Source organism: Haplochromis burtoni, unplaced genomic scaffold, assembly GCF_018398535.1.
Source record: "Haplochromis burtoni strain Fernald_Lab_line unplaced genomic scaffold, NCSU_Asbu1 Contig_493, whole genome shotgun sequence".
NCBI lineage: Eukaryota > Metazoa > Chordata > Actinopteri > Cichliformes > Cichlidae > Haplochromis > Haplochromis burtoni.
In genome coordinates, this window is record NW_024582854.1 from 396,181 (window position 1) to 421,316 (window position 25,136).

The following is a 25,136-nucleotide window of genomic DNA, read 5'->3' on the forward strand; positions in this document are numbered from 1 at the left end:
TTTTTTTTTTTACTAATATTTGATTGCTGTAATTATGACACTGACAATTTGTCAGTTTCTTTTAAATGCCTTTTTAATTTCATTTTAGCATGGTTTAGCTTTCTGTTTTAACTTGTTTCCAATAAACAAAATAACATAATGCACAGATAATTTCCACACCTGCATCATCAGATCTAGCAAACTTTCATTTATTGTATCACACAGCCTTAGCTGCTTTGAAAGCGCTTCCTCACGCTTAAATTGCTGTGTATATGCCTGACTCATAATCTATGAGAAGATAGATCAGACAGGACAGTCACACTGTTGTATTATCATTGTTATGAAATAATATACACATAATAACTTGGTTACAAATCAATGACAAAACTCATGAAACTAACATTTTGTCACTTCAAATTAAACATAACCCAACATTTTTTGATGTGAAATCATTCTTTAACACTGGATTTGAATCTCATTATAGAAAAATAAAAGACTAAATTACAAACACCCGCTCTCCCCCCAATAACAGATATCAAGCAAATGTGACGTTAATTGAGGACTTACAGCACAAATAAATAAGGTAAAAACAGAAAAAACAAAGTACTTAAGAACACTTCAAAGGAAAATACCATTTACACAATACCAAGGTTAGTGTAACGACCCCATGTTGAGCCCATAATTTAATCTCTCTGATAGGCTGGTCAAATAAACAAACACGATCAATGAGTACATCCAGCCGCTGCTTTTTTTCAGAATATAAAAGAAGTCTAAAGATCGCTGCATTAGTCTTCTACATGCGTATTATTATTAAACCTATCTAATTTAAACGCTGTTAGATACCATACTGCATCTTTGGTGGTGGTGACGGTGAAGGCGTGGGGTGTTTAACACTAACCCTGAGAAGTGCGTGATGTGGGGAAAAGAAAAAAAGCCATCCATCTGCCACTCTGTCAAGGAATTAAGAGAAAGATATCACCCACAAAGTTAAAGTCACCCTAATACTAAGATCAAAAAGCACAACGACACCAAATAAAATCTTTGTGTCTTAAAGTGTAACAGCAAAAAATAAAATAACATAAAATTAAGGCACATCAGCAGTAGAGTACAAAATATAAAACCTTGAAATGGCAGATCTCAAGCTTTTACAGCATTTCTATTAAACAATACAGGCTCCTGTGTGATGATTTCATTGAAGGCATTTCACAAACCAAGTAAAAGAAACACGTAGGACCACCAAAGGAGTCTCCTGACTTGTAATGCGGCTCAAAGTCTCTTCTGTACATACATTTATATTTCTGTCCATTTCTTTGTGCTTCAGGTACACTCGGGCAGATTTTTCTTTTCTTAAGTACTTAGAAGTAGGGCTAGGCCATATCATACCGTTCACGGTAATACCGGTGTAATTTTGGGCAACGATAGGAAAATGAAATATCGCGATAGAATATGGGTAAAACGCGCATGCGCAGTGCCTTTGTTTGCACATGGCGGCGACGCAGAATGAGAAGAGAGAAATTGGATTGTTAAATGAAACGGATGAACCAGAATTGGTTTGTAAAAATGCTGCAACTTCAGTGGTGTGGAGCTGGTTTGGCTTTCATCCGTCAGATACACAACAAAGCACTATTTGCGGTAGAGCATGCTAGCGGGCTGTCGTTATTACCGTGTTGTTTGGAAAATACGGCACACTTAAAATCAATCCTTTGATTTTTCTGAAAATCGACAGCGCCCCTCATAATCCTTTGTGCCTTATGTTTGAATTCTGGTTGTGTTTACTGACCTGGAAACGATTTTATGTGGTACACGGCGCTCGAAAATCTGTCAAATGTTTTAGTACAACTTTGCTAAGCCATGAACCCGCACTGCTTGATGGATTGTCGGAGCATTATGGCTATCGTAGGCAGGAGCCTCGCGGAGTGATACGTACTGTGCTTCAACATAATATTACCGTATTGTGTGTGTATAACCTCTTTTTAAGTTTTGTGGATATTATACATGGTTATGCTGAGGATATGTCGGCCAATTTCCACTGGAAATGCCTTTTGGTTAAACTGTCAGCAAGGAATTTGCATTTGCACTGTTACATTTTTATATAACTTTAATGATAATAACCCCATGTTTGCCTACTGGTGGTGGTCAGAGGGCCCGGTGGCGCCAGTGTCCGGCAGCCTCGCCTCTGTCAGTGCGCCCCAGGGCAGCTGTGGCTACAATGTAGCTTGCCATCGCCTGTGTGTGAATGTGTGTTTGAATGACTGAATGTAGTGTGAAGCGCTTTGGGGTCCTTAGGGACTAGAAAAGCGCTATACAAATGCAGGCCATTTACCATTTAATGCACATAAAAAAGCTGCTTGTTTAAGTGAAAATACATTGATGGGTTTTTTTTGCATTAATAAAGTTGTGGATTGTAAAGTATTTTGTCTAGTGTCAATTATATCGTCAGTTATATCGTTATCGCAAATTTTCAAATGTATATCGTGATAAATATTTTTGGTCATATTGCCCTGCTCTACTTAGAAGTACCTAATAAGAACACATACAACAACAGTAGCCAAATATCATTCTCAGTTTAACTCTAATTTATTACATTAATAAAAACCTTTCCATTTTTTCCTCTTTAGCTAATATAACTTAATGTTAATAACAGTGACTGAACATTAAGTTAGCCTAAAGTCAGATTACTGATGTCGACATATCAAATTAAACATGTTTAAAAGACTAAAATAATGTGAAACAACTTTTCACTTGTGGAAAGTTTTTCTCTGTTGCCTTTGTTTTGGCATTTCTTTCACTAAAACATCAACAAAAGTGGACACAAGTCTGGCATTTTATGCATGAATAGGTCAGCGATCTTTGTCAGATCTCCTGAGCCGGACAGTAGGAGCAGAGAAGCATCCACTGGCAGCACCACCATGTATATATATGTTCATGCCTTTTAAAACCAGGCATTTTAAGCAAGAGGAGGATCTGAGTGAGTGAGAAACCAGACGCACTACATCCTCGTATGACGGTATTTTGTCAGTCAGAAGGAAACCACACTGTGAATCACATGCATTTTATCATCTGTTACACTCTAAATGGGGACGTTATTTATAAAGCACAAAACAACCTTAGAAGCTAGAGTGAGACCATAACTTCATCACCAAAGTGTTTAGGTAATAAAATAAGATGAGCAGCAAGATTGTTTTTCATAGATTTCTATATATTGGGGCCAGAGCCTTTCGTTTACATACAGTCTATGTTCAGAGTGTTACTGAACAACAGTTGGTAAATCTGAACTCTAACCCATGCCTGAAGAATATCTTGCTTCTGTGGAAGGAACCCTGTTTACGACATTCACCGCAGCTGACATCACAACTGATCCGAACTTTGCCAACGTTGCAGCGTAATTTCTTTTTTAACACAATCCCAGTCTTAAAGTATTTTAAGGCACAAATGGATATCTCGACATTAAGCAGGCATAGTTCTGTATTTGACCACATTACAGCTAAGTATTGATTAAAACCAAACAAAAAGCATGAAATAAAAACTCCTCAGCAACATATCTTGAAGAAGCGCTCATCCAATAATGCACTCTTTCTAGATGCTGACATGCTGCAGGTGTTGCAGGTGGCAAAACTTAATCTAACAGTCTGCGCAGGAAGCCACACAAGTGTTATTAGTTCATTTCAAAGTCTTTCCAAAGAACATAGAGTTTCTGTCTGTTAGCTTCAGTCAGGTAAACGTTAACCAAACAGGCTGAGGAAGCAGAGCGTCACAGCAACTGCTCCCTCAATTTTAAAGGGCCAGGATCACACTTCTTCAAAGAAGGCCATCTGAGACATGTATGCAGAGTTTCTCTGCAAAACAAGAGAAGCGTGAGCAATCATGGAGTAATCAGTAATTCTAAAAATACAAATGCAAACATTTTCAAGTATTTCATATTTGCCACATAAATGCTTTTGGCATTACAAAGTATTTACAACAGTAACTATTTACCAAGTCTGCTGATCCGGTATATCCTTAATTTAACTGAATCATCAGTATACGGCTGTATATTACATTCTGCTATCTTCAGGGCTAACTCGGTGAAACAGAAATGCGAGAATTCGAAGTGCAACGGTTTGTGTTACATGTTAAGATGCAATTTGAAATCATTTTCTTCTATGTGGTAAAATATTGACATAACAAAAGCAATTCCTTTGAAGATGTTTTCACATCAGTATAGTCAAAGGACTGAATTTAATATGAAAGAAAGCCAGGACGATGAATAACCTTTGAGTACAGAACCACTCCACTTTAAACCTCATTTGTCATCATTATAACATTTTCTTTAATCTAGACTTTTCTTAAATTCGTGTTAGAGACATATTGTGGTGCTCTGGTTGTCCTTTGGATAATGAGATCTGAAATTCCAGCAGTGATTCAAGCTCAACAGGACAAACAGTAATTACCAGTGATGCAGTGAGTACACAGGCCAAATAAAAACTGAATTCAACTGAACTGATTGCGGTGGACTGCGTGTTTCTTGTAAACCTAGTTTATGCTGAAGAGTTTTTAAATTAGAACATTTATAAATGTGCTACAAATGAAAACAATCAATGACCTTAGGAGATAATATAAGATAAAAATAAATGATAAACACAATCTGCTTTTTGCATGTTAATGTTAATCTAGAATTTTTGAAATTTTAAGAAATATTACCCCAAAAAATTACATTTTGCACTTAAACTGTCCAAAATTTCATTTTGAATGAAAAGGTTATGTTTGGATATCAGATGTTTGTTCACAACCTGATTAACCTCCTAGGACCTGGCATCCACATATGTGGGCATCACGTTTTGGGTTATTTAGACCAAAATACTCAATTTTGCTCTACAAGGGCCTGATATCCACTTACGAGGACATTATACTGCTACTGTTCTATCAAAATTTTAAACGAATATCCTCATATGTGGCTCTCATTTTTCTTAAAAACAAAAATAAGGTAAAAATTTTTTCTGGTAATTCTTTGTTTTTACATTCATCAGGTCCCAATCAGCACAAATATCAAAGAAATTCAAAATGCATGCTGTGGAAGAGTTTGGGTCTTAGGATCATTAGTGGGCGTGAGCTGCAGTTACTGGTTTGGTTATACTAACACTCTGACACATAACTAAGCATCAATAAAACGAATGACATTACATGAATGGCTCATACGTACGTTGCTGTGAGCTATGTAGACGGGCTCTGGGATGTACCCCCTCGCCTCACTGTGCAGGTTGTAGAGACTGGCCTGTTGCTGCTGCTGCTCCTCCAGCTTCAGAGACTCGATCTCAGACTTGAGCTCCTTCAGCTGGTCCTGAAGATGTTTGCTCTTCTCCATGTACTCCAGCCTGTATTTATGCATGCCACAGTATCATCAACAAACAGCCAAACTGTCACTCTAAAGTGCCGTTGCAGGGGATTTAAACCCCGGCTTACCTCTCTCTCTCAATCTCCATAGAGAGCCGTTTCATGTCGGAGTCCTTGAAGTCGAGGCGTGCAGGTGGTGACTCGCAGGCAAAGTCGGCTGCTTCAGGAGGAGCAGGAGGAGCAGGGGGAGCAGAATAAGCTGCTATGAGCTGGAAGACAAGCACACAGATGTCATTTAAGTATAAATATTCACAAAGGTAAAGTACATTACACTTTTAAAATCTGGGGTCACGTGAGGGCAAAAAACCAAAATAATTCACTGAATTATCATTATCAGAACATTCAGTTTTGTGTGTAATACCACTGCTATTTGAAATCCCTCATTTTGAGCAATAACACATAAAAGCATACAGCTTTCTCTATCTAACTTGGTTACTAACAAAGTCCATTTATAGTGAATGATATAAAACACATTAATGTTTTGTGGGTTTTTTCTCGTCAATTATCCACACTAATAAATATAAATCTGCAATACTAGTAACACCCACAGATTTCGCACCTCTTCTCTTGCCATTAAAAACATTCTGGGAAACATGAAATCGCTAACTTCAAGAAATAAATGAGGGAAGTTATAGAACAATGATAATCCTCCCTAAAAAAATAACTTTGAAGATCTCAAATTGATGGTCCATATTAAGCTCATAAATTACCTAGAGCAGCTAATCAATGGCCTTTGCAGCGTAATAACACGGAGATCAGAGCTTTTATAATGAAAACAAACTCCTTCAATCTACAAAAGAAATCCAGGCATCACAGAGATCAGAGAAGCAGTAGTGTGATCAACGTACAGGGTAGGTTGTTTTGGTGATCTCCAGCAGCTTCTGCTTGGCTCTCCTCTCAGCATCCTTTGCCTCAGTCAGGTCCTGTTTCAGGTGATCAGCTTCCTTCAACCTGGAATCAAAGATTTAGTCAGTTCAACTAAGAGTAAACTAAATACATGTGATTATTATCAGAGCAGTACTTTTTTCTTTTCTTTTTACAACTTATTCTGAAACAAAAGGAACACAAATGAAGCATTATAGGCTTCTTATCAAAGACATGAAGATCATCATGTGTCTCTCGATGACATGACAATTGGGGGGCTTTTATCCTCCTATCGAAGTGATTTGCAGACCTATTTATGCATAGCACAGTTAGCACATTTATATATAGCAGTTTAGGTTTAGGTTGAGTTTAGGTGATTTCAGTAATTAAGTTTAAGGGATCATGTGCCTTTGAGTTTAACAATGCATGTTTAAACCCAGCCTTAATGTTATAACAGAATCAAGATAATGACAGAGCAACAGACACAGTTTTTCTAACACATTCATTTTAGAAGTGAACCCCAATGCTGTTGGTGGTTGAGGAGGAATGCTGGGTTTTGAGAGGGAAGAAAACTGGATGGAATCAAAAGCATATCTCGGGTTTCCTGCATCTTTTTTTTTTTTTTTTTACTCATTTTGAAAATAGAATAAGTGGAAAACTCTTTTTAAAATTACCACCACATGCCGGCTTCGGCTAAATCTTTGCAGGTTTATGTGAAATATTTTTAGAGGACTTTTATTAATAGTGTTTCATTTATTTAGTTACCAGTTGATAAATGTTATGCACGGACAAAAGTTATAAGGGGATTAAATTTTAACTAATGAAAATATCTCAAATAAAAACTCAAATGATTTCAGACCTCCGCTCAGACTGCTCCACCAGTTTTACAGCCAGCTGCTCCGCCTCCCTCATCTTCTGCTCCATGAGCCTCTTCTCCTCCTTGGTCTTCATGGCTGTGACCTCTAACCTCTGCCTCTCTTGCTCAGCTTCTGCAGCTTTGTGGGCCAACAGCTTCGCTTCTTCCTCAGCAATCTGAGCTTTCTCTGCCAGCAGGTCTGCTGTCTCCTCAGATCGCAGCTGGACAAAATTTATTTAACATTTAATCCAAATTTTTACAAAGTTGCATAAGATAAACTCTGAAAATTCAACAGTTATCTCAGGTAAATGACAATATTCTCACCAGTGCCTCATTAGCCAGTCGTGCCTCATCCTGCAGCTGGAACAGTCTTCTTTCCATTTCCTCTTTTGCCCGTTCCGCTTCCTCCCTCATCTGTTTCTCCCGTGCCAGGATCTGGCGCTCCATCTACATGGCGGCCCATTTAAAGTTTGTTAACCACAATAAAAGATTTATGATGGATCACTGTGAGCATCCTATCTAATGTGATGTTCCAGTGGAGTTGAGACCACAGACCTTCTTGCGGGCCTTTTCCTCTTTGGCTTGAGCTTTCATCTGCTGCACTTCAATTGAGTCCACCTTCCTCCTCCTCATAAACAAATCATGATTCCCAATGCACAACTGCAGGATCTAAGGAGTCAGGTGAAACATAATCAGCACAAACTTACGACATACAACATTTAACCTTTAAGTAGATGACATCACAAACACAGAGGCAAACCAACCAGCTTGTTGACACGCAGCTGAGATGAGTAGAACTTGAAAACATCTTTCTTCTTGTCCAGAGGTTTGATTGTGAACTGGAACAACATGAAAACAAAAAACAAAACATGCAGATTAACCGAGAGCACAGTTTACAACAGATCAATATGAAAGAAAATATGACACTGAAAGAAAGCAGTTTCCAATACACAGCTGTAAGGCTGTAATAATATAACAAAAAGGCAGTTCAAAATCAAAACCAATTGTCACACAGGCACGTTTGTTAACATACAACTTAAGATGTACATGGAAAATGTTACAAAAATATAAATAAGAAAAGTTAATTATCTGCATATATTAAATAACAATGCCCCTTAAATAAAATGTTATTTTCTTGCATACCAAAGACTCACATTTGTGCAATCAAGAAAATGCAACGCTTGCATGGAAAAGTATGAAATGGAATAAAATGAGGAAAATTCTATCCCTTTTTCTAGCCAGTGAGTTTCTTTGTAAAAACTGGGAATAATTATAAAGATATATACATATAGATATAGATATATATATAAAAAACAACAACAACAAAACAGAGCAAGATGCCCTGTGACAGGTTACATTGTTAAGCTGTAACTGAAAAGCTTTTCATAAGGGTGTGTGGTAGCTGGCACACAAAGATCATTTTTGGCCAGGCAGTTCATTGCTGGATAGCCAACTTTATGTTCCTTCCACCATTTGAAAGAATCAGCATCACAGTCTATGTTCCAAGAAGCTTGCCAGTGATCTTTTCTTTTTAGTCGAATGTGCTACGGCTGCTCATCGAGTATAATTTTAATGAAACATAAACAACATTGTCTCATCCCGCATCCTTTTTAATACGTCTTAAAAACTCAATATATTGTCCAGACTTACACTCAGCTAGTATTTAACGAGTGTTTCCAGGAAATCTGGTATATTTGCACAAACTATGGTTGAAAAGAAAAGGAAAATATTAAAATTAAGTGAATGTCTCTATTTAAAAAAAATAAAATAAATCATGATGTGATATTATAGAAATCTGTTCACTACTTTTATTACAAATTCTATCAGTAAGGAAGCTGACTAAATATTAACTGATAATTTATGGCAGAGGGGTGGGATTAAATAAGCGTTTACTTCTTCCCACTCCGTTTCAACATGTAAATTAATCAGAACGGTAGCTATATTGAAATGTATTGATTTTTTTTTTGTATATTATTATTTTTTCTTTCTTATTTTCTTTTCTAAATGTACCGGTATATTGTTTACATGTTTGAAATAAATTACGAATCAAAGTGTCTGTTAGGACCCAAAACAAATTGCAAGAAGGTTTCTAGTGCAGCAAACCTTGTAACGGAATTCATATAGTAACAGCCAGCAACCCATGGAGGTTGCTGGCTGTTACTCACTGTTGATCAATCTGTACTCACCAACTCTTCCCTAGGCCAGAATGACTGGATGACATTAAAATGTTGAAAATACAAATTTGTTGGAATAGGACCAAAGATGTGGAATACAATCCAAGTGTGCCCATGAATGCTGCATTTATGTTTTTAATGGATTCTCAGATACACAGACACAGTAATACAAAACAGCCATTTAAAAATACCCACAAGTGTCTCAATTCAGGTGGCAGGAAAGTAATGAGAGGCAAAAAAATTGCAGACAAAATATATCAATCTAAGAGTATTTTAAGCATATTATTTTGGATGTGAGCATTATGCCCAGTTTGTCTGCAGGACAGCCCACTCCTTGCCCTTACCTCCTTTTCACTATAGGAGATATTACGGATGCCGCTCCAAGGAAAGGACTTGTTAGGGGCGAGTTTGCTGTTGGGGCTGTAGATGTGAAGACCCTGGGCATCAACTCCAAGTAGGAGGTTTGTGTCCCTCTTATTTTGCTGCCAATATATGTAGAAACACAAATGTTAACCCAAGAGACAGCAAAGTTAAATGTCAGATTCAAAAATGTGAAATCAAGTCATACTAATTCACACTCACAGTAATTTCAAAGTAGCTGACACCATACATCTCAAGATCCTGAGCAATCTTTAGGTATTCCATCTCAGCTTCATCTCTATATGGACGATGTGAAAATAAGAAAGGGGATCACACAATGATACACAGATTACACTTAAACTACATGATCTCGTGCAATCTTTTGCTAAAGGTGTTAATAAGTCTTCACATGCTGGTCTTCAGCAGCCCCCTGGGTCAGCTGTACCTGGCGAGGCCTCTGTGCTCGGCATACCAAGCTGTGATCTTCTCCTCCCACATGTCTGCTGTCATTTGGTACTGCATCACAACCTGGGATAAAGACACAGGATCACAGGGAAAATGTTAATACACTGAATGCACAGATGGTGTCTGACAAACTTGGCCAGAAATGACTGCTAACAAAAGAAAATAATTCTGGGAAGCACATTTCATAGGTCAAATCTGCACAGAGACCTGTATACTTACTGTTTTTGGCAAAAGCTCATCTTGTGCCAGGAAGCCTGGTTTATGGAAGTTTGTATCAAAGTCTCCATACTGAAAGGGAAACAACAGTAAACAACAAATCAAACATTAATGACACACAGAGGAAAATATTTATTCAGAGTTTGGTTGAATAACATGGGTCATTAGGATCTGTGCAGTAAATAAGTTGCCCTTTATCAAATTTTAGCCCTTTTGTATCTCATGAATGCACTGCTCTTCATGCTGTCCATATAACTAATCTGCATTATATTGATTTTGGTTCATATTTGCATGATGGTCTCCAGCAGCAAATGTACTCCAGGAGACTAATTATTTTCAGATAAAAGAAGGCCGAGCAACTGCTGGTTTAGTGAGAATTTGACCCTCCAAATTTTCTTACCTTAGCTTGGACGGCATATGATGCCAACAGAACTGAAGCTTCAGGGGAGCAGAATATCTCTTCATCTAATATCTGTTTTTTTACCTAAACAAGAGTTTGACAACATGTGTGAACATGTACTGAGCTACATAAAAGCTTCTTAGACGTGAGGTAAATGCTACACACAGGTTGAGTTCAAATTCAAAATAAACTAAAGGAAAGAAATTCACCTAAAGGTTTCACCACAAAGTTATCAGAGTACCTGTAAGAAGAAGAGGTGTTGAGTTATTTCTTGAACCAGCTCTTCTTCTACTTTTTCCGGGAAAAACTTAGCAAGGAAATTAAATGTTATGGGAGAGTCCTTAGGAACCTCCTGGTCCAAGACCTTGATGAAAGATGAAAAGGAAAAGTTATTATATTGTGTAACCATTCAAAAAAGTTGGGGTATTGGGCAGAATACAGTGATCTGCAGATCCTATAAAGCCATATATGTTTTACAGAAGAACATAGAAAACATCATGTTCCATTCCACGGAAAACAAATTTCTCAACTCATTTAGAATTTCTCTCTTCCAGCATGAAGAAATATTTGCACGCTGACTGATCTAGCCAATATAAATGTCTTATTTAAGCAACCTGTATAACCTTCCAAATATCCAGGTGACCTCTTTTTCCGGGAAAGCCTTCCATAATTCCATACTTCGTAGTAGAGTCCAGGTACTGCCTGGCTGCAGTTCACCAGCTGAAATCATTTGGTACTCCATGGTACAAAAAATACTAAAAAGCTAGAATATTAACTAGAATATTAACTCTGACAAGAACGGGACAACATTCATCTCCCAGAAATCCAGCAGCGGCTCTCTTCCTTTTCCAGATTTTTACAGGCTGGTATTAAAAGAATAGTGCATGCTTCACAGTGGTAAACATGACCCTGTCCCAACTTTCCTAAAATGGGACATTTTTGCCGTTCAAAGATTTTATATGCATTTATAGTCTATTGTGAATAACATGTGGCTCTATGAGGTCTGTAAATTATTGCGCCATGTTTTTATTGACATTTTACACTCTTTTTTTTTTTTTTTTAAATTGGGGGTTTATTTGTTTATTTTTGGATCTCAAAGCCAATCTCCTTAGAATTATTCCTTCACTTACCCGCTTGTCTGGTTTTAGCCAGGCATAGGTATCCTTTACTGTGTACCTAAGTCCAAAAAACCAGGTCTCCCTCAAACCAACAGTTCGACATACCAGGTCAAAGAGGTCTTTACCTTTCCACTTGACCTGAAAAGAAAGGGGTTAGAAAGATATGAGCAAGTGAAAATGCTCAAAGCAAGGGTATTTGCAGCTGGAGCCCTTTAACTGTCCTGCCTCAATATAAAGAAAAATGTAAGAATAATTATTATGAGAATGTTTCAATCCTGGTGTACTGGCAGGGCTCCCTGCAGTGTGTTATAGTGTAGGTGGGACACATCCCCAAGAATCTAATGTATCCTGTGAAATGTAATCTTTCACAGGACAAAAATGAGCTGTGGTTTAAAAAGATAACATATCAGTGTTTGTGGGGGGAAAGCAGCAGTATTATTTCACACAGCAGAGGCCCCACATGAGTATAGCCATTGTTGACTGTCATTTACTTGCTCAATCAATCACAAGATAACGTGTGTCAGGATCTATAACTGCTGCTGATAAACTATCTCCTGGGTAAACCCACACATGAGGTTGCATGACATGCGTCTTAGATTACAGCAGTGCCCTTCACGTTTAAAACCAGTGAAAGGCCTCGTACAATTTTGCCCAATTTAACTTTTGCAAGGTGTGATGCATGGACTTTTCAAGCAATTCTTTACTGTTAATCTGGGGGTTCATTTTAAAGGAGCCAAAGATTATATATAAAAATGTAATCACAGTTAATTATTATACTTCGACATATCATACAGGCTCGCATATATCCATACCTCGCAGCTAAACTCCATTTCAGCATCCATAGTGATAACTTTGACTTTAAAAGTCTTTGGCTGCTTCTTCTTTAATCCCAGGATAGACATTTTGAAGACGTTTCGGTCAAAAAGCTGTGGAAAAAAATTAACAACAGATTATAGAGCTACAAATTACATTTAACAAGTGATACGATGAACCAACTCATGACTTAAGTAGCACGTTTTTAATGTAATTTACGGTGTTAAGCGCATGGAAGGAACTGCTTCTTGATCATGTTCTCTTTAGCATCCAAACGATAATTTAGTTTTTCCAGCGGTTTTAGAGATACGAAAAAAATTAATCAAAACAACATGCATGAAAAAGTTAGATGGGGCCATTACCGCTTAATAAAGTTTGAAACTTCTGGTGTCCAACAACTCTGAGAAGAGGCAGGGCTTTTGTGTGGGGAGAGCAATGCTAGGCTAACATTTACTACAACAAACAGCAGTTAGCTTCCCAGCTATGCCACGAAAACCGAGCAGAAAAAGTTGTAGAAAGAGCGAAACTTTTGAGAAACTCCCATGATGAAATACATCTAATTAAGCGAAATTCAGATGTTAAAGCTGATTCAAATAACACTTGGGAACAACTGTGCTAACTCTCTCGGTTTTAGGTGGGTTAGCTTTCTGTTAAAATCTAGGACGACTTTCCAGAAGATTTTTGTTTTGATTCCCAAACACTCTACAGGTGGGAACACGAATAGCAACTGTGGATAACGCTACTGCGCATGAGCAAGCGCGAGTTCAAAGGCCTCCTTCGGTGGTTGTTGGGAAATACTGGTTCCAGGCGTGGTGTGTGGCCGTGAATGCAGCAGCTAGCAAAGATCACATACTATAAAATAAAATGTATAGGAAAGAAAATAATCTGAAAGAATGTAAACGCCTCTTTATGGCGGAAAAAGAGCAGAGAAAGCTGCCTCTTTACCTGAAAGACTTTACTGAGGGAATAGCGTGCCCGCTCTTTCATTGGTTGCTTCCTGGTGTTGCTGCACAGGCTCTCGGTGTCCCCGGTTCAGTTTGCAGCAGTAATCCTGTCTTTATTGTTGGAGTGTGAACGGAGAAAGAAGAAAGATCCAGGGAGACGACCGCTGGTAAACTGGCGCCCTGTCTCTGTATCTTGACACGTATACATATATGTATGTATGCAGCAGATTGTGTCTTCTACAACCGTGAAAGAAATCAGACAAGTGACTGTGCAAGCCGAAAGAGCCCGTGTCATTTACTACATTGCAGAAGTTATAATAATACAATAAAAATAATAATGATAATAATGTGCAGCTGTTGTGTTAATTGATTAATGATTCCGTCTGTTCAGACAAACGTATGCTGGTTTTAGTTTCCAAAATTGTTCATTTTTGCTCTTTAATTAGGCTAATGTGAAAGTAGTCAACAGATCTGTTGAGTAGACGAACAAATTAAATTTATGATGACTGACAGAGCAATTAAAATCTCAAAACCAAAAATTAAATTTGCTAGAAAATGAACCAAAGAATGTACGCTACCTGTATATTAAGACTGTATCTGTAATGTGTATGCACACTTGGAGTCTCTGGTTGTTCTGATTTTGCTTGACTATGTTTGTTTCTTCTCAGCAGGTGTGTATATAATGTCAGCTGTGGCTAACACATTTGAAAATGTGAAAGCAGTTATTCTGTCAGCCCATAAAAACACAACATCAACGGACAAGGTCTCCTTTTACAACTCCTGGGCAGAGAACTATGATCAGGTGAGATAACCTTACCTTTTATATTTTACTAATACTTGCTGATTTTTATTATTAGCCACATCACTGCCTATATGGCTTGTTTTTCTATTCTAGTTCCTTGTAGTTTACATGCTTAAATGTTATCTGTATTGTTATAATTTTAGGCACTAATGTTACATTTGTCACTCTGCTGTTTTGTATGGTATAACCTTTAGTCTACTGTAATTTTTTAGCAATGTTTGACACGTACTAATCTTTTGGATGGATATCTAATAGATAATAGTGAAAATATTGGTACTTTTTTCCAGGTAAATAAAAGAAATTGTTAGCACAGTGCAATTTTATTATAAGAAGAATATGCATCTGAAAATACAATGTTGTGAAATTTATCGTTACATATGTAATATAAAGTAAAAGAGTACAAATTACAGTTCTATAGGATTTATCTGATGGAACAATGTTATGTATGTGTTTCATACATAATTAATGGGTAACTGTTCATGTTTTTGAGTAGGATGTGGCTGTCCTGGATTACCGTGCACCAACTCTGGCAGCAAACTGCATCTCTTCCCATTTCAGTGGAGATCGTGAAGGTGCCGTCGTATTGGATGTGGCCTGTGGTACAGGACTGGTGGCCACACAGGTAAAATAGAAAAAGAACACATGGCCTCAGGGAGAAACTGTAAATGTGCAGTCTTAATGAAGTGATTTGCAATTTAATATCTGACAAATCCTTTTTTGAAAACATTGTTGATATTTGATCTTTTTCAGTCTTAATAAATGTCTAGAAATTTCTTATAATGTAGTGACCTTTTCTTTCTTGATTCTACAACTTAATAACTATGTGTCTGATAACAACCTAAACATGTTGCACAGTTGAAGAAACTTGGATTTGGAAAGTTTGTGGGGGTAGATGGAAGCAAAGCTATGTTGGAGTTGGCAAGACAGAGCGGGTCGTACCAGGATTTGAAGCAGATCATGCTGGGAGAGGAGCCACTGCCTATCCAGTGGGGTATTTAAAGCTTTATTATTATTTTATCCAAGTCATTAATTACTGTGTAATTTAATTTTCGGTTCTCAGGTAAGATGCTTTTGATTAGCGCTTGTGTGTCTCTATTTTTCAGAGCTATTTTAAAATTATCGCATTTCAAGTGATTGTTTTCACATTTTTTTATTGTTATGAAATCTAAAATCATAATTTTAAAAAGTAAAAGAATTACTGTTATTGTCATATGATATTATTTATCTTTATATTTTAAACAACACTTACCTGTTATTGCTTTCCTATGTCATTGTCATTCTCTGTACTCATATTAGGAAATTGTCCTTATTTCTGCTCAAGATAATTTTTATATGTTGTTAAATTATAAATTTAATTGGCTCAAGAGTTGGGCAGTTCCCTTGTAATCGGAAGGTTGCCGGTTCGAGCCCCGGCTCTGACAGTCTCGGTCGTTGTGTCCTTGGGCAAGACACTTCACCCGTTGCCTACTGGTGGTGGTCAGAGGGCCCGGTGGCGCCAGTGTCCGGCAGCCTCGCTTCTGTCAGTGCGCCCCAGGGGCTGTGGCTACAATGATAGCTTGCTCATCACCTTGAAGTGTGTGAATGGGTGGATGACTGAATGTGTGTAAAGCGCTTTGGAGGTCCTTAGGGACTAAGTAAAGCGCTATACAAATACGGCCATTTACCATTTATAAGGACATGCTTTCATGTTAAAAGATTATGCCCATCTTTTAAGTCCAAGCCTTATCCTTAAAGCACTAATTCCCCTTTTCTACCTTTTGCAGTAGATTCGTTTGATGTGGTTGTGATTGTTGGAGGACTAAGTTTTGGTCATGTCCCTCCTGCTGTGGTCAGAGATCTGTGCAAGTCCACCAAACCAGGTGTGAATATGTTTTTGTTGTTGTTGTTCCAGTGCTGTCTCACCTACAGTTTCCCATCACTTTACTGAAGATGAGCTCTCATCACTTACTGCACTATCATCTCTTTCCACCAGGTGGCTACATTTGCATGACTACCAGAAGTAACCAGGACAACCTGGAGTACAAAGGCTTTCTTGACTCTGAGCTCAGGCAGATGGAGAACGAGGGGCTTTGGACTTGTGTGGAGGTCACAGAGGTGGAAAACTGGGAGAGAGCTGTGTCGGAGCACGAGGATGGCTACATATCTGGCGCTGTATATCTCTACAAGAAACTATAATTATACATATATCACAAAAGTGTATGGTGGTTTAAAATCACACCAGCAAAGGTGCAAAATAGACTTATTAGAGAAGAAACAAAAACTGGATAAAATTGACGTAAGATTAAAAAGGAAGGCTTGATTTTTGCATTTGCAGAATTAAGTAGGCTCAAAGATGGAAAGCTGCTTTCAACCAAATGAGTATCTTGCAACTGAGTAACAGATTTTTCCTTATTGAAAGTAAATGAACCATTTTCTAAATAAGTGGTTGTATAACTTGCGTCTGTAACTGTGTCTCTTGTGCATTAATATCTGCCATCCACTAATAAGTGAGTTTATGAGGTTACATTTTCTAATTCAGTGATTCAGTTGGCTCAGATGCTAGGTTATCCCCTTTGTGCTTAAAACTTTATTAACTTTATTTGCTATTTGTTTTAAATTTTAAAACTAATCAAGTCGACGAGAAATTGGACAATTATGCTTCTGTACACCACTGCGGTGGATTTTATGTTAAGCAACCAAGATGAAGTGTAGATGTTTTACCAATGACCTGACCCTGTTTAACAATATTATATACAGCATCAGATACAGTTTTAGGTGACTGAAAGCCTAGTGGTCAGTGTGCATTTCATATGGACGTCTTGAGGAGTGAATCTCTAAATTTTTGCTTGGGTCACTGGGCTGGATTTCTAAAATTTTATATTTTTGAAGACATACAACCAGTGTTCATATCCTTGTGAGACCCAGCCTATCCATGTGTTCCATTCCATTCATCCAGTAGTGGACACAAATCACAAAAAAAGTTAAACTAAACCTTTTTTTTTCCCTCCTTTCCTCCTTCCTTTTTTATCCTCCTCCTCTGGAGGATAAAACATGGATTCTTTAGACCTGATTCTTAGTCTAGAAAGCTAGAAAGACTTAATTTCATTCACCCAAGGACTAACAATATATTTAAATGTTCTTTTCAAATGTTACATTGTGTTAGACTAAAGACAAACAAAAGAATACAATAAAAATGTAAGTGTGAGCCTAGAGTGTATGAATTGGCTATAGAGCAAAAAAAAAAAAAAGACATGCAGGCATCCATCACACACAGAGAGGAGGGACAGGTAGAAGGGGGGGGGGAGCCAGAGACGAAGAAAAGGACAACAGGTGGCAGTGTAAGCAAGCTCGAACCATACCGCATTTTGTGAAGGACAAAACAGCAATGTGTATGAAATGGTTTTTTTTTTTTTTTTTTTTTTAAAAACAACGTTTAAAGTGTCACTCAGTATTCCTGCTGGTCCATTTATGCAGAAAATTTCACATCTTTGTCTCTGATATAGCAGTGCTGCTCTGCATGCACTATCTGCGTGCACTATCCATCTGTAGGCTCTGGCTGGATGACTGCTTATCAGTCACCCATTTTGTTATTGGTCATATTTCTCTCTGGGTTTATCGCAGTGCATTATGAGCTGAAGAGATCTTTGGAATAAAAAGCAAATAACATATAAGTCATTTGCTACCTTTTGCCCTAATAGTAAGTCCTAATTTGCTCTTTCTCTTGGGTGTGTGGATGTTTAATTGTTCGACAATGTCAAGGCTGTGAAATTGTCTGCTGGCTGTCAGGTTTTGCATGATGCAAAGTTGATTTAAGGTCAGTTTACATATGTAGATTATCTTGTTTTCAATCACACTTTCCTTCACCTCTGCAGAATTTTGTGATGTGGTTAAGATTTCTTGAGCTCTTAGTTTTAGTCACATTTCTGTTGCTGTCATGGGAAAGCTGTGCAATGTCAACAGACCTGGTAAAATCCAGTTTAGCCACTTTTTTTTGTTTTTTGTTTTAATCATACTGAATTTTCAGCACTTTCATGCAAATGTTGCTTGAGGGAAAATCTGTAATACAAAATATGATCACTCCTAATCATGTTTCCTGCTTTCTGCAGAAAAAGGTTACCAGGTTACCTTCTGTTACCACCAGATAGATACATTTGCATGGCCTACTGAAATCACCATGACAGTCGTCAATGCAAAACCATGTGAGCTGAAGCTGAGGAGTAAGAAGAGCTTTGGGAAGGCAAGAGGATGGGTGCTTATCTGGTGATGTGTAGAGTAGTGCAATGCTTTTGTAGTACAGTGTAGATTATACAAGTGAAGTCATATCAGGTCTTAAAACATGCTTTAAGACATGCTTGCAACAGGCATAACCTTAGAGAAAGCTTTTGTACATGACACAACATGACAGATGCATATTTCTATTTAAGGAACTGCATTTTGGGCAGCTCAAAATATCACTAAGTAATTAAAACAACATGCATGATCACATGATACGAGCATGATTCACTGAAACTAAATGTTGAATCCTCAACAAACACACAATGCTTCCTCTTTTAACACTGCACACCTGCCTGTAACTTTACTTTCTGCCAAACCAGTTTGTCCTGTGGCTTTTAATTGCCAGGAACAGGACTGATAGTCCAGGGGGATTCTAAAAGGCCCTTTTCCACCTCATGCCTCACATTATGTAAAAATTAGCCGGATACTTTTCAGATCAGCTCACAGTCATTTATTGAACAGCAAATGCAAAAGTATCAGTCAACATAGTGCAATGACATTTCACTGTGCCAAATGGCATGATCATTAAAATAACAAAATAACAAAACTTTGTATTTTCAATAATTGAATTTCTTCATAGAGATATTCACCAAAGAGCGCATTCAATAATGTAATGCTTTCAATTAATGTATAATGTGTATGTGTCTAATAAAATATGTGTCTACTCAAAGGTAAAACCCTGCTGCCCATTTTAAACGAGAACTTTAAAAGTCTGAGGTAAACACCAAAAAAAAATATATATATATATATATATCTGGTAGCAAATTAATGTTTCACATTTACAGTAACAGAGTTTAAATAGGAATTTGTTAGAAGTTAATTTGTCGCATTCTTCACACATTTCTTTGGCATGTTGATAAATGTACTCCTGAACTTTTCTATCTCATCCTTTAAAAAGGAAGCATCATGGAGTATATTTATACCCAAATAAAGTCAGTACACACTCACAAACAAAGAAAAGGCAACTTATAAATAGCAGTATAGTAAACTGTCTTTTGTGCCAACATAAGTACACATATTTAATTATATGTAATTATATTATAAGTATGTCTTTGGTGGGTTTGAGGATAAATCTTCCCCGTCACTCTTAACTGATAAGGTGTCCATTTCTGCTTCTTTCAGCTGAGACTTTGTAGATGGTACATCACTGTGTTTCGATTTTGTCGAGTCTGCCTTTTTCAGTTGTGACTTTGTTGAAGGTGCCCATGATTTCTCTGACTCCTCTTTTGAGCCCTGCTCAGACATATACTGATAGGATGGAGGCCTTGGGTACTGCTGGGGCTTTGAAGTCACTCCCTCATAGCCATGAGGCCTGGGGTAGTCCACTCCAACAGGCAGTGACTTTGCTGATGGCGCCCTGCTGCGATGAGAACCCCCCAGGTTGGACCCGTTGTAGGAGCGAACCACCTGGTAATGCACAGACGTCCTCTTCTCTGTGTCATGGGCTTTTATGGGGCGTGCGGAGCTGATGAATAAACCGCCTCCCAGAACAAGCAAAACAGATGCTCCCCAGCCAATGTAAAGACAGGCACCAATCTCCCTCTTCTGAGCATCACTGTAGGCACTGTAGAAGTTCTTCACTAAAGCCCCAGCCACCCAAGATGTAGGAATCAAACAGAACAGACCTGCAGCCATCAACATTGCTCCTGCCACAACAGCCACCTTGCCCTTTGCCCCATTTCCAGTTTCATCCAAGAAGCGGGTGCACTTTCCTCCAACAAAGGCCATAATAAGTCCTGCTGCACCTACAGTGATTGAAATGACAGTGAGAGCTCTGGCAGCCTGCATGTCACCACTGAGGGCAAGGAGGGACTCGTAAGGTTTACACTGCATCTGACCTGTGCTTTGGACCACGCAGGCCATCCAAATACCCTCCCAGAAAATCTGGGAGGTGACGATGGAGGTGCCCACAAAGGACGAGACCCTCCACATTGGCAGTAAGCAGATGACGATGACCCCTGCCCAACCGAGGAGGCAGAGGCCACTAGCAAACATCTGCATCCCCATCGAGGCCATAATGTAGGTCTGGAGAAAAAAAAAATCTTTTTTGTAAAATCCTTGCAGAGTTTTAAAAGATGACTTGCTGCGTTTCTTGATTTCTGCTGAGTCTCTTTTGCATTTGCTTGTCTTTTCCTCTGGTTGCTCTTCTCTTGTATCTTTCTGTGAGTGTTTCTTTGTCAGTCCTTCTCAACATGTGCGTACTGTGCGTACCTTTTCTTGCTACTGTTGCAGTGTTGTAAACTATGTATGTCAGGAGAGCCTAGTCTGTTGCAGTTGTTGTCCTGCCTACAGTTTTTTGCTACTGGGATCGAGGCGTGTCTTACTTAAGCCTCACTTCATTTGTTTACAGCATATGTCCCTCCCCTTTTGTACCATGCCTTTCTGCCTCTTCCTTCTTTACTTTTTACTTAAGCACCTGAGAGCATTCGTTCTTTTTTGTCACCTGAGCAGACGCCTATGTGGTACTGGACAGGTGTAGACAGTGCCACACCTACTCTGTAGAAAAAATAAAGGACTGGAAGTTGACAGAGAGAGAGAAAGAGAGAGAGAGAGAAAGAAAATGAATAGGCAATGACATCACCCTCACTCATTATCTTTGCCTCATGAGAACATTTTGTAAACAACAGCTATGAAGTAGGCAGAAGAGACAGGTATAAACCAACGCCTACCAATGGTCTGTTCTGATGTTAATCTGTCACATACAATACCTCTGCGAAAATGCTGCATTTGATTAACAGGTGATTTAATTTGATTAAGAACTTAATACATGTGTTAGGTCAGAGGCCTCTTCACGCAGCTAATGTATTTGAATAATGTGCGCATGCAGAGTATGTGAAACAGAAGGAGGGTGGAAAGTTCCCTGGGAGAGGACAGGACAGAAGTTTCACTTGAATAGCACACAGTGCAGAAAAACCTGTTCGAAATATGCAAAACCCCGTACCACACAAGAGAACACACACTTATGTAAACTTGTGTGGCAGAAAATGAAACCTTTTTATTAAGCTCGAAATCATTTTTAATCTCTATGACTTATAAAGGTTAGACTTTACAGGGGCTATAAATTATTTTTGGAATTAATTTTATGGTTAAGCCTGATACAACACAGTGCATTTAATTTGAAATCTTTTTAAGGTTTACCTATTTGAACAGAGATATTTTGTGTAGATAAGCTCATGTATTGTAATTTGTACCACTGTGAATGACTTTTCCCCCCTTGTTTCCTCAGAAACAGAAACTATGCACGGTTTTAATGATTAAGCTGATTCAGGAAAACACATTTGAACATTCTTTGAGTCTAACTGTCCTGGCCTTGCCAGTCCCCTAGACATCATAGAGGACGCAGGTAAGAGCTCGATGATGGCCAAGCTAATGTACATTATGGACAACACCTTTCACCCCCTGCATACAACTGTGGAGTCCCTGTGCAGCTCCTTCAGCAGTAGATTGTTACTACCGTGGTGTAAGATGAAGAGCTATCACAGGTGCTTCAACAGAGAGCACAATACCCACACAGGATAAGTACTGTTTAAGTGTATTACATGTGTATTACTATCGGTCCCACTGCACATTATGTACATATAAAAAATTGGGGTATATGTTATTGTATATACTACATATCTACATAGTATAGTAGTTTTTGCAAATTTGCAAATTAAAAAAAAAAATTCTAGTATATTTTTAATTCACTTTTTCTTTCTGTCCCTTGTGCTACTGTAACAAGGAAATTTCCTTCGTGTGGGACTAAATAAAGTCTCTTCCTATGTATAATTAGCTCAACTTTATATCTACTGTCTGAGACAATAAGGATTTTAAAGGAACTGAAACACTGGTTTAATGTGCGTTCACTAAAAATGCTACACATTATTTTTTTTTTAAATGTTTTTTAACATCAGATACAAAGAGCCAAGTTTTCAGTGCTGTATTTAAGAATATTTTTTATCCTGATTTTGGTGTTAATTCAGAAATCCACAAAACTAAATAAAGAAATGAACACATACTAAATAGCATTACATAAATGCTAGCATCCAGTGTCTGTTTTTCAGGCTCTTTGATGAGAAGGAAATGTCCCAAAACCAGTTTGTAAAGATTCTTTCAAGGACACTCGCAAAACCAGATCTTCTGTTTGAATTTCTTTACTGTTTGTCACTAGTGTGACTCATCTTATGATGAAATTAAAAAAAAAACCACAAGCAATGTCACATGCACATTTAATACAATTTTATTGACATACAGTCATCCATAATACACATATATATATATATATATATTTATCCATCAGTATTCCACTAGTTTAACAGAGAAAGCAGTCAAAAAATGAGGTCTAGAGTTACAAGGGTGTTAATACGGATTTACAATGGTTTTAATTAAACAAGCATCAGATTTCAGACATAACCCTGAAAGAAAGTATCCCATATTGATATAAAAAAGAACAGAAAATAAAAATGTAAAAAAATCTCTGGTGGTAGAAAACATAAAAACAACAGATATATTCAAAAACAGGCTGAAAATACTGCATGTGTGTATATTTTGAAGAAAAAAAGCTTAAGTTACACATTCTCACTCTAAACATTTCGACTTATTTTAATCACAGACATTGTAATTCTAAAAGGTGGACTCTTTAAGATATCCAGCAGAATGCTCGCTATCTAAACATATTCCTTATGACTATCAACAGAGCGAGCCTTGGAGTACCTAACGTCATAATCAGTGGCATTGTTGGGGGGACAGGAGCTACAGAGCAGGCCCCCTCCCAGGATCAGAACCCCTGCAGTTCCCCAGCCGATGTACAGAGATGCTCCCAGCTCTCTCTTCTGTGCAGCAATCAGGGTAGGGTTGTAGAAATCACGAATGACGGTGTTAGCAGTCCAGCAGACTGGAATAAGCACCAAGAGGCCGGCAATGATGAAGACAATTCCAGCAGCTACTGCCACTCTGCTCTTTTGCACTTCGTCTTCGACAAAATTTGTGCACTTGCCTCCAACCACCGCAAGCAGAATCCCAAAAACTCCAGCGATGATGGCGATGACAGTGAGTGCTCTGGCAGCCTGCAGGTCTTGAGCTAATTCTAGCATAGAATCATAGACCTTGCACTGCATCTGGCCTGTACTCTGGGTCACACAGCTCATCCACAGACCCTCCCAGATGACCTGAGAAGTGACGATGTTGGCACCAATGAAAGCGGTGACTCGCCATTGTGGGAGTCCACAGGTGATGATCGACCCAAGAAAGCCGATGACTCCCAAAAATAAACCAACAAGCTGTCTACAACCAGCAACCATGTTGATCCTGTCAAAGAAAAAAGATTGAGTGTCCTTGAGAGCTTTGTGTGTGAAACAAAAGTTCAGCAGGTAGTTGTTTCAGCTGATCACTCAGAGAAGAAGCTGACTGTGAGTTCCTTGCTCAGTGGTTAAAATTTTAAAGGAGGTGACAGAGGAGGTGTTTTTCTAGTGCTGTATGCAAGGTCAAACAGGTTTGTGAAGAAATGTCACCCAACCAGCTTTTTTCAACACTTGTAGAAAAGATAGCAGTTTCATGTGCATAACAATGGCCAATATAATGGGAAAAAAACAACAAAAAAACACCAAAACGAGTTACACAGAAATACAGACTGCCACCAATGTCATCATTTTTTTATTTTCTGTGAAACAATAAAATGAATATTTTGAACTGGCATATTTATGAGAACACTAGTCACTTGGGTGATACTAAATACCAAACAGGGATTTACCAAATGAACAATGCTAGAAAAATGACGCACATGACTTTCAGAGTGAGCTCATTGTCAACCGATACCTGTAGCTCATAGGTTAATAGATGTCAATAGATGTAGGTGTTTCTACACTGAAACTGTCTGTTCTTGTGACTGAGTGAGATGAAAAATTGCATTTATCGAGCTCAGCTGTGTTTTAAAGAGTGCTTTAAAGTGTATCTATGAATCACACACACTTACAGCCGAATCCCTTAGGGTTGCCATACAAGGTCCTGACCTCCTTAGGTTGGAGGACCCAAAACACCCTCAAAAAACAAATGTCATACAGTACCAAATCTACATTTGTGGAAAGAAAATTAGAAGCTTTTCATTTCCCTTTATGGAATTGTATGAAAAATAGACTTGCTAATTAGTAAGGAAAAATAGATGGTTTGAATGCCATTTCATTCTTTTCTTTTTTTTTCTTAATACATTTATAATATAATATTTTGTCATGAAATCAATATCCTTAGTATCCTTATTTTCCTATTATATTGTTTTATGTACTTTAATAATGAAGGCTTGTGGAGCAAGGCCACTTTTGACTCACAAAGTGCTCACCCAGACTAAAAAACAGGAAGTTTTAGTGCACAGGCATATTAATAGATAAAGACACAGAAAAGAGAAACTTTCCATATAAGCAATGTTTGAAACAGTGTGTGGCGTGTGTCACGTCTGAAGTACAGAAATAATACCATATAAGACAAATGTTGAGCTAAAAATGTTAGAGCTCTTGCAACTGGCGTTTGAGCTGTGCAGGGGTCTCTCTCTT

The 25,136-nt window shown here is 38.1% G+C and overlaps 4 protein-coding genes across 10 annotated transcripts; 1 reads left to right on the forward strand and 3 right to left on the reverse strand.

Annotated features, from left to right (window-relative positions):
* Window positions 1-2,908: 2,908 nt before the first annotated feature.
* Window positions 2,909-13,344, reverse strand: nf2b (neurofibromin 2b (merlin)). 2 transcript variants are annotated; one of them, XM_005946775.3, is made up of 17 exons: window positions 12,978-13,344; window positions 12,615-12,728; window positions 11,815-11,940; window positions 10,926-11,048; window positions 10,685-10,768; window positions 10,288-10,356; window positions 10,049-10,131; window positions 9,826-9,901; window positions 9,588-9,725; window positions 7,834-7,908; window positions 7,625-7,738; window positions 7,394-7,516; window positions 7,073-7,290; window positions 6,198-6,300; window positions 5,419-5,558; window positions 5,159-5,330; window positions 2,909-3,815 (listed from the first exon to the last, which is right to left on the reverse strand). In XM_005946775.3, exons 2-17 carry the CDS (start codon window positions 12,702-12,704, stop codon window positions 3,768-3,770), a joined length of 1,782 nt encoding a protein of 593 aa, XP_005946837.1. In that variant the 5' UTR covers window positions 12,705-12,728; window positions 12,978-13,344; the 3' UTR covers window positions 2,909-3,767. The 2 variants fall into 2 exon arrangements, with proteins under 2 accessions (XP_005946837.1, XP_042069810.1); XM_042213876.1 differs by having other exon boundaries at window positions 12,615-12,741.
* A 74-nt stretch (window positions 13,345-13,418) lies between these two features.
* Window positions 13,419-17,742, forward strand: mettl27 (methyltransferase like 27). Of its 6 annotated transcripts, none has more exons than XM_042213877.1 (6): window positions 13,419-13,822; window positions 14,228-14,361; window positions 14,855-14,983; window positions 15,217-15,352; window positions 16,125-16,220; window positions 16,334-17,742. In XM_042213877.1, exons 1-6 carry the CDS (start codon window positions 13,774-13,776, stop codon window positions 16,534-16,536), a joined length of 747 nt encoding a protein of 248 aa, XP_042069811.1. In that variant the 5' UTR covers window positions 13,419-13,773; the 3' UTR covers window positions 16,537-17,742. The 6 variants fall into 6 exon arrangements, with proteins under 6 accessions (XP_042069811.1, XP_042069812.1, XP_042069816.1 ...); XM_042213878.1 differs by having other exon boundaries at window positions 14,231-14,361; XM_042213882.1 differs by having other exon boundaries at window positions 13,420-13,771.
* Window positions 17,743-17,817: 75 nt separating this feature from the next.
* Window positions 17,818-22,718, reverse strand: LOC102311143 (claudin-4). Its single transcript, XM_005946773.3, has one exon. The coding sequence runs from the start codon at window positions 20,629-20,631 to the stop codon at window positions 19,654-19,656; it is 978 nt and encodes a 325-aa protein (XP_005946835.1). The 5' UTR covers window positions 20,632-22,718; the 3' UTR covers window positions 17,818-19,653.
* A 100-nt stretch (window positions 22,719-22,818) lies between these two features.
* On the reverse strand, window positions 22,819-24,175 carry LOC102310835 (claudin-4). Its single transcript, XM_005946772.3, has one exon. The coding sequence runs from the start codon at window positions 23,892-23,894 to the stop codon at window positions 23,262-23,264; it is 633 nt and encodes a 210-aa protein (XP_005946834.1). The 5' UTR covers window positions 23,895-24,175; the 3' UTR covers window positions 22,819-23,261.
* Window positions 24,176-25,136: the final 961 nt, after the last annotated feature.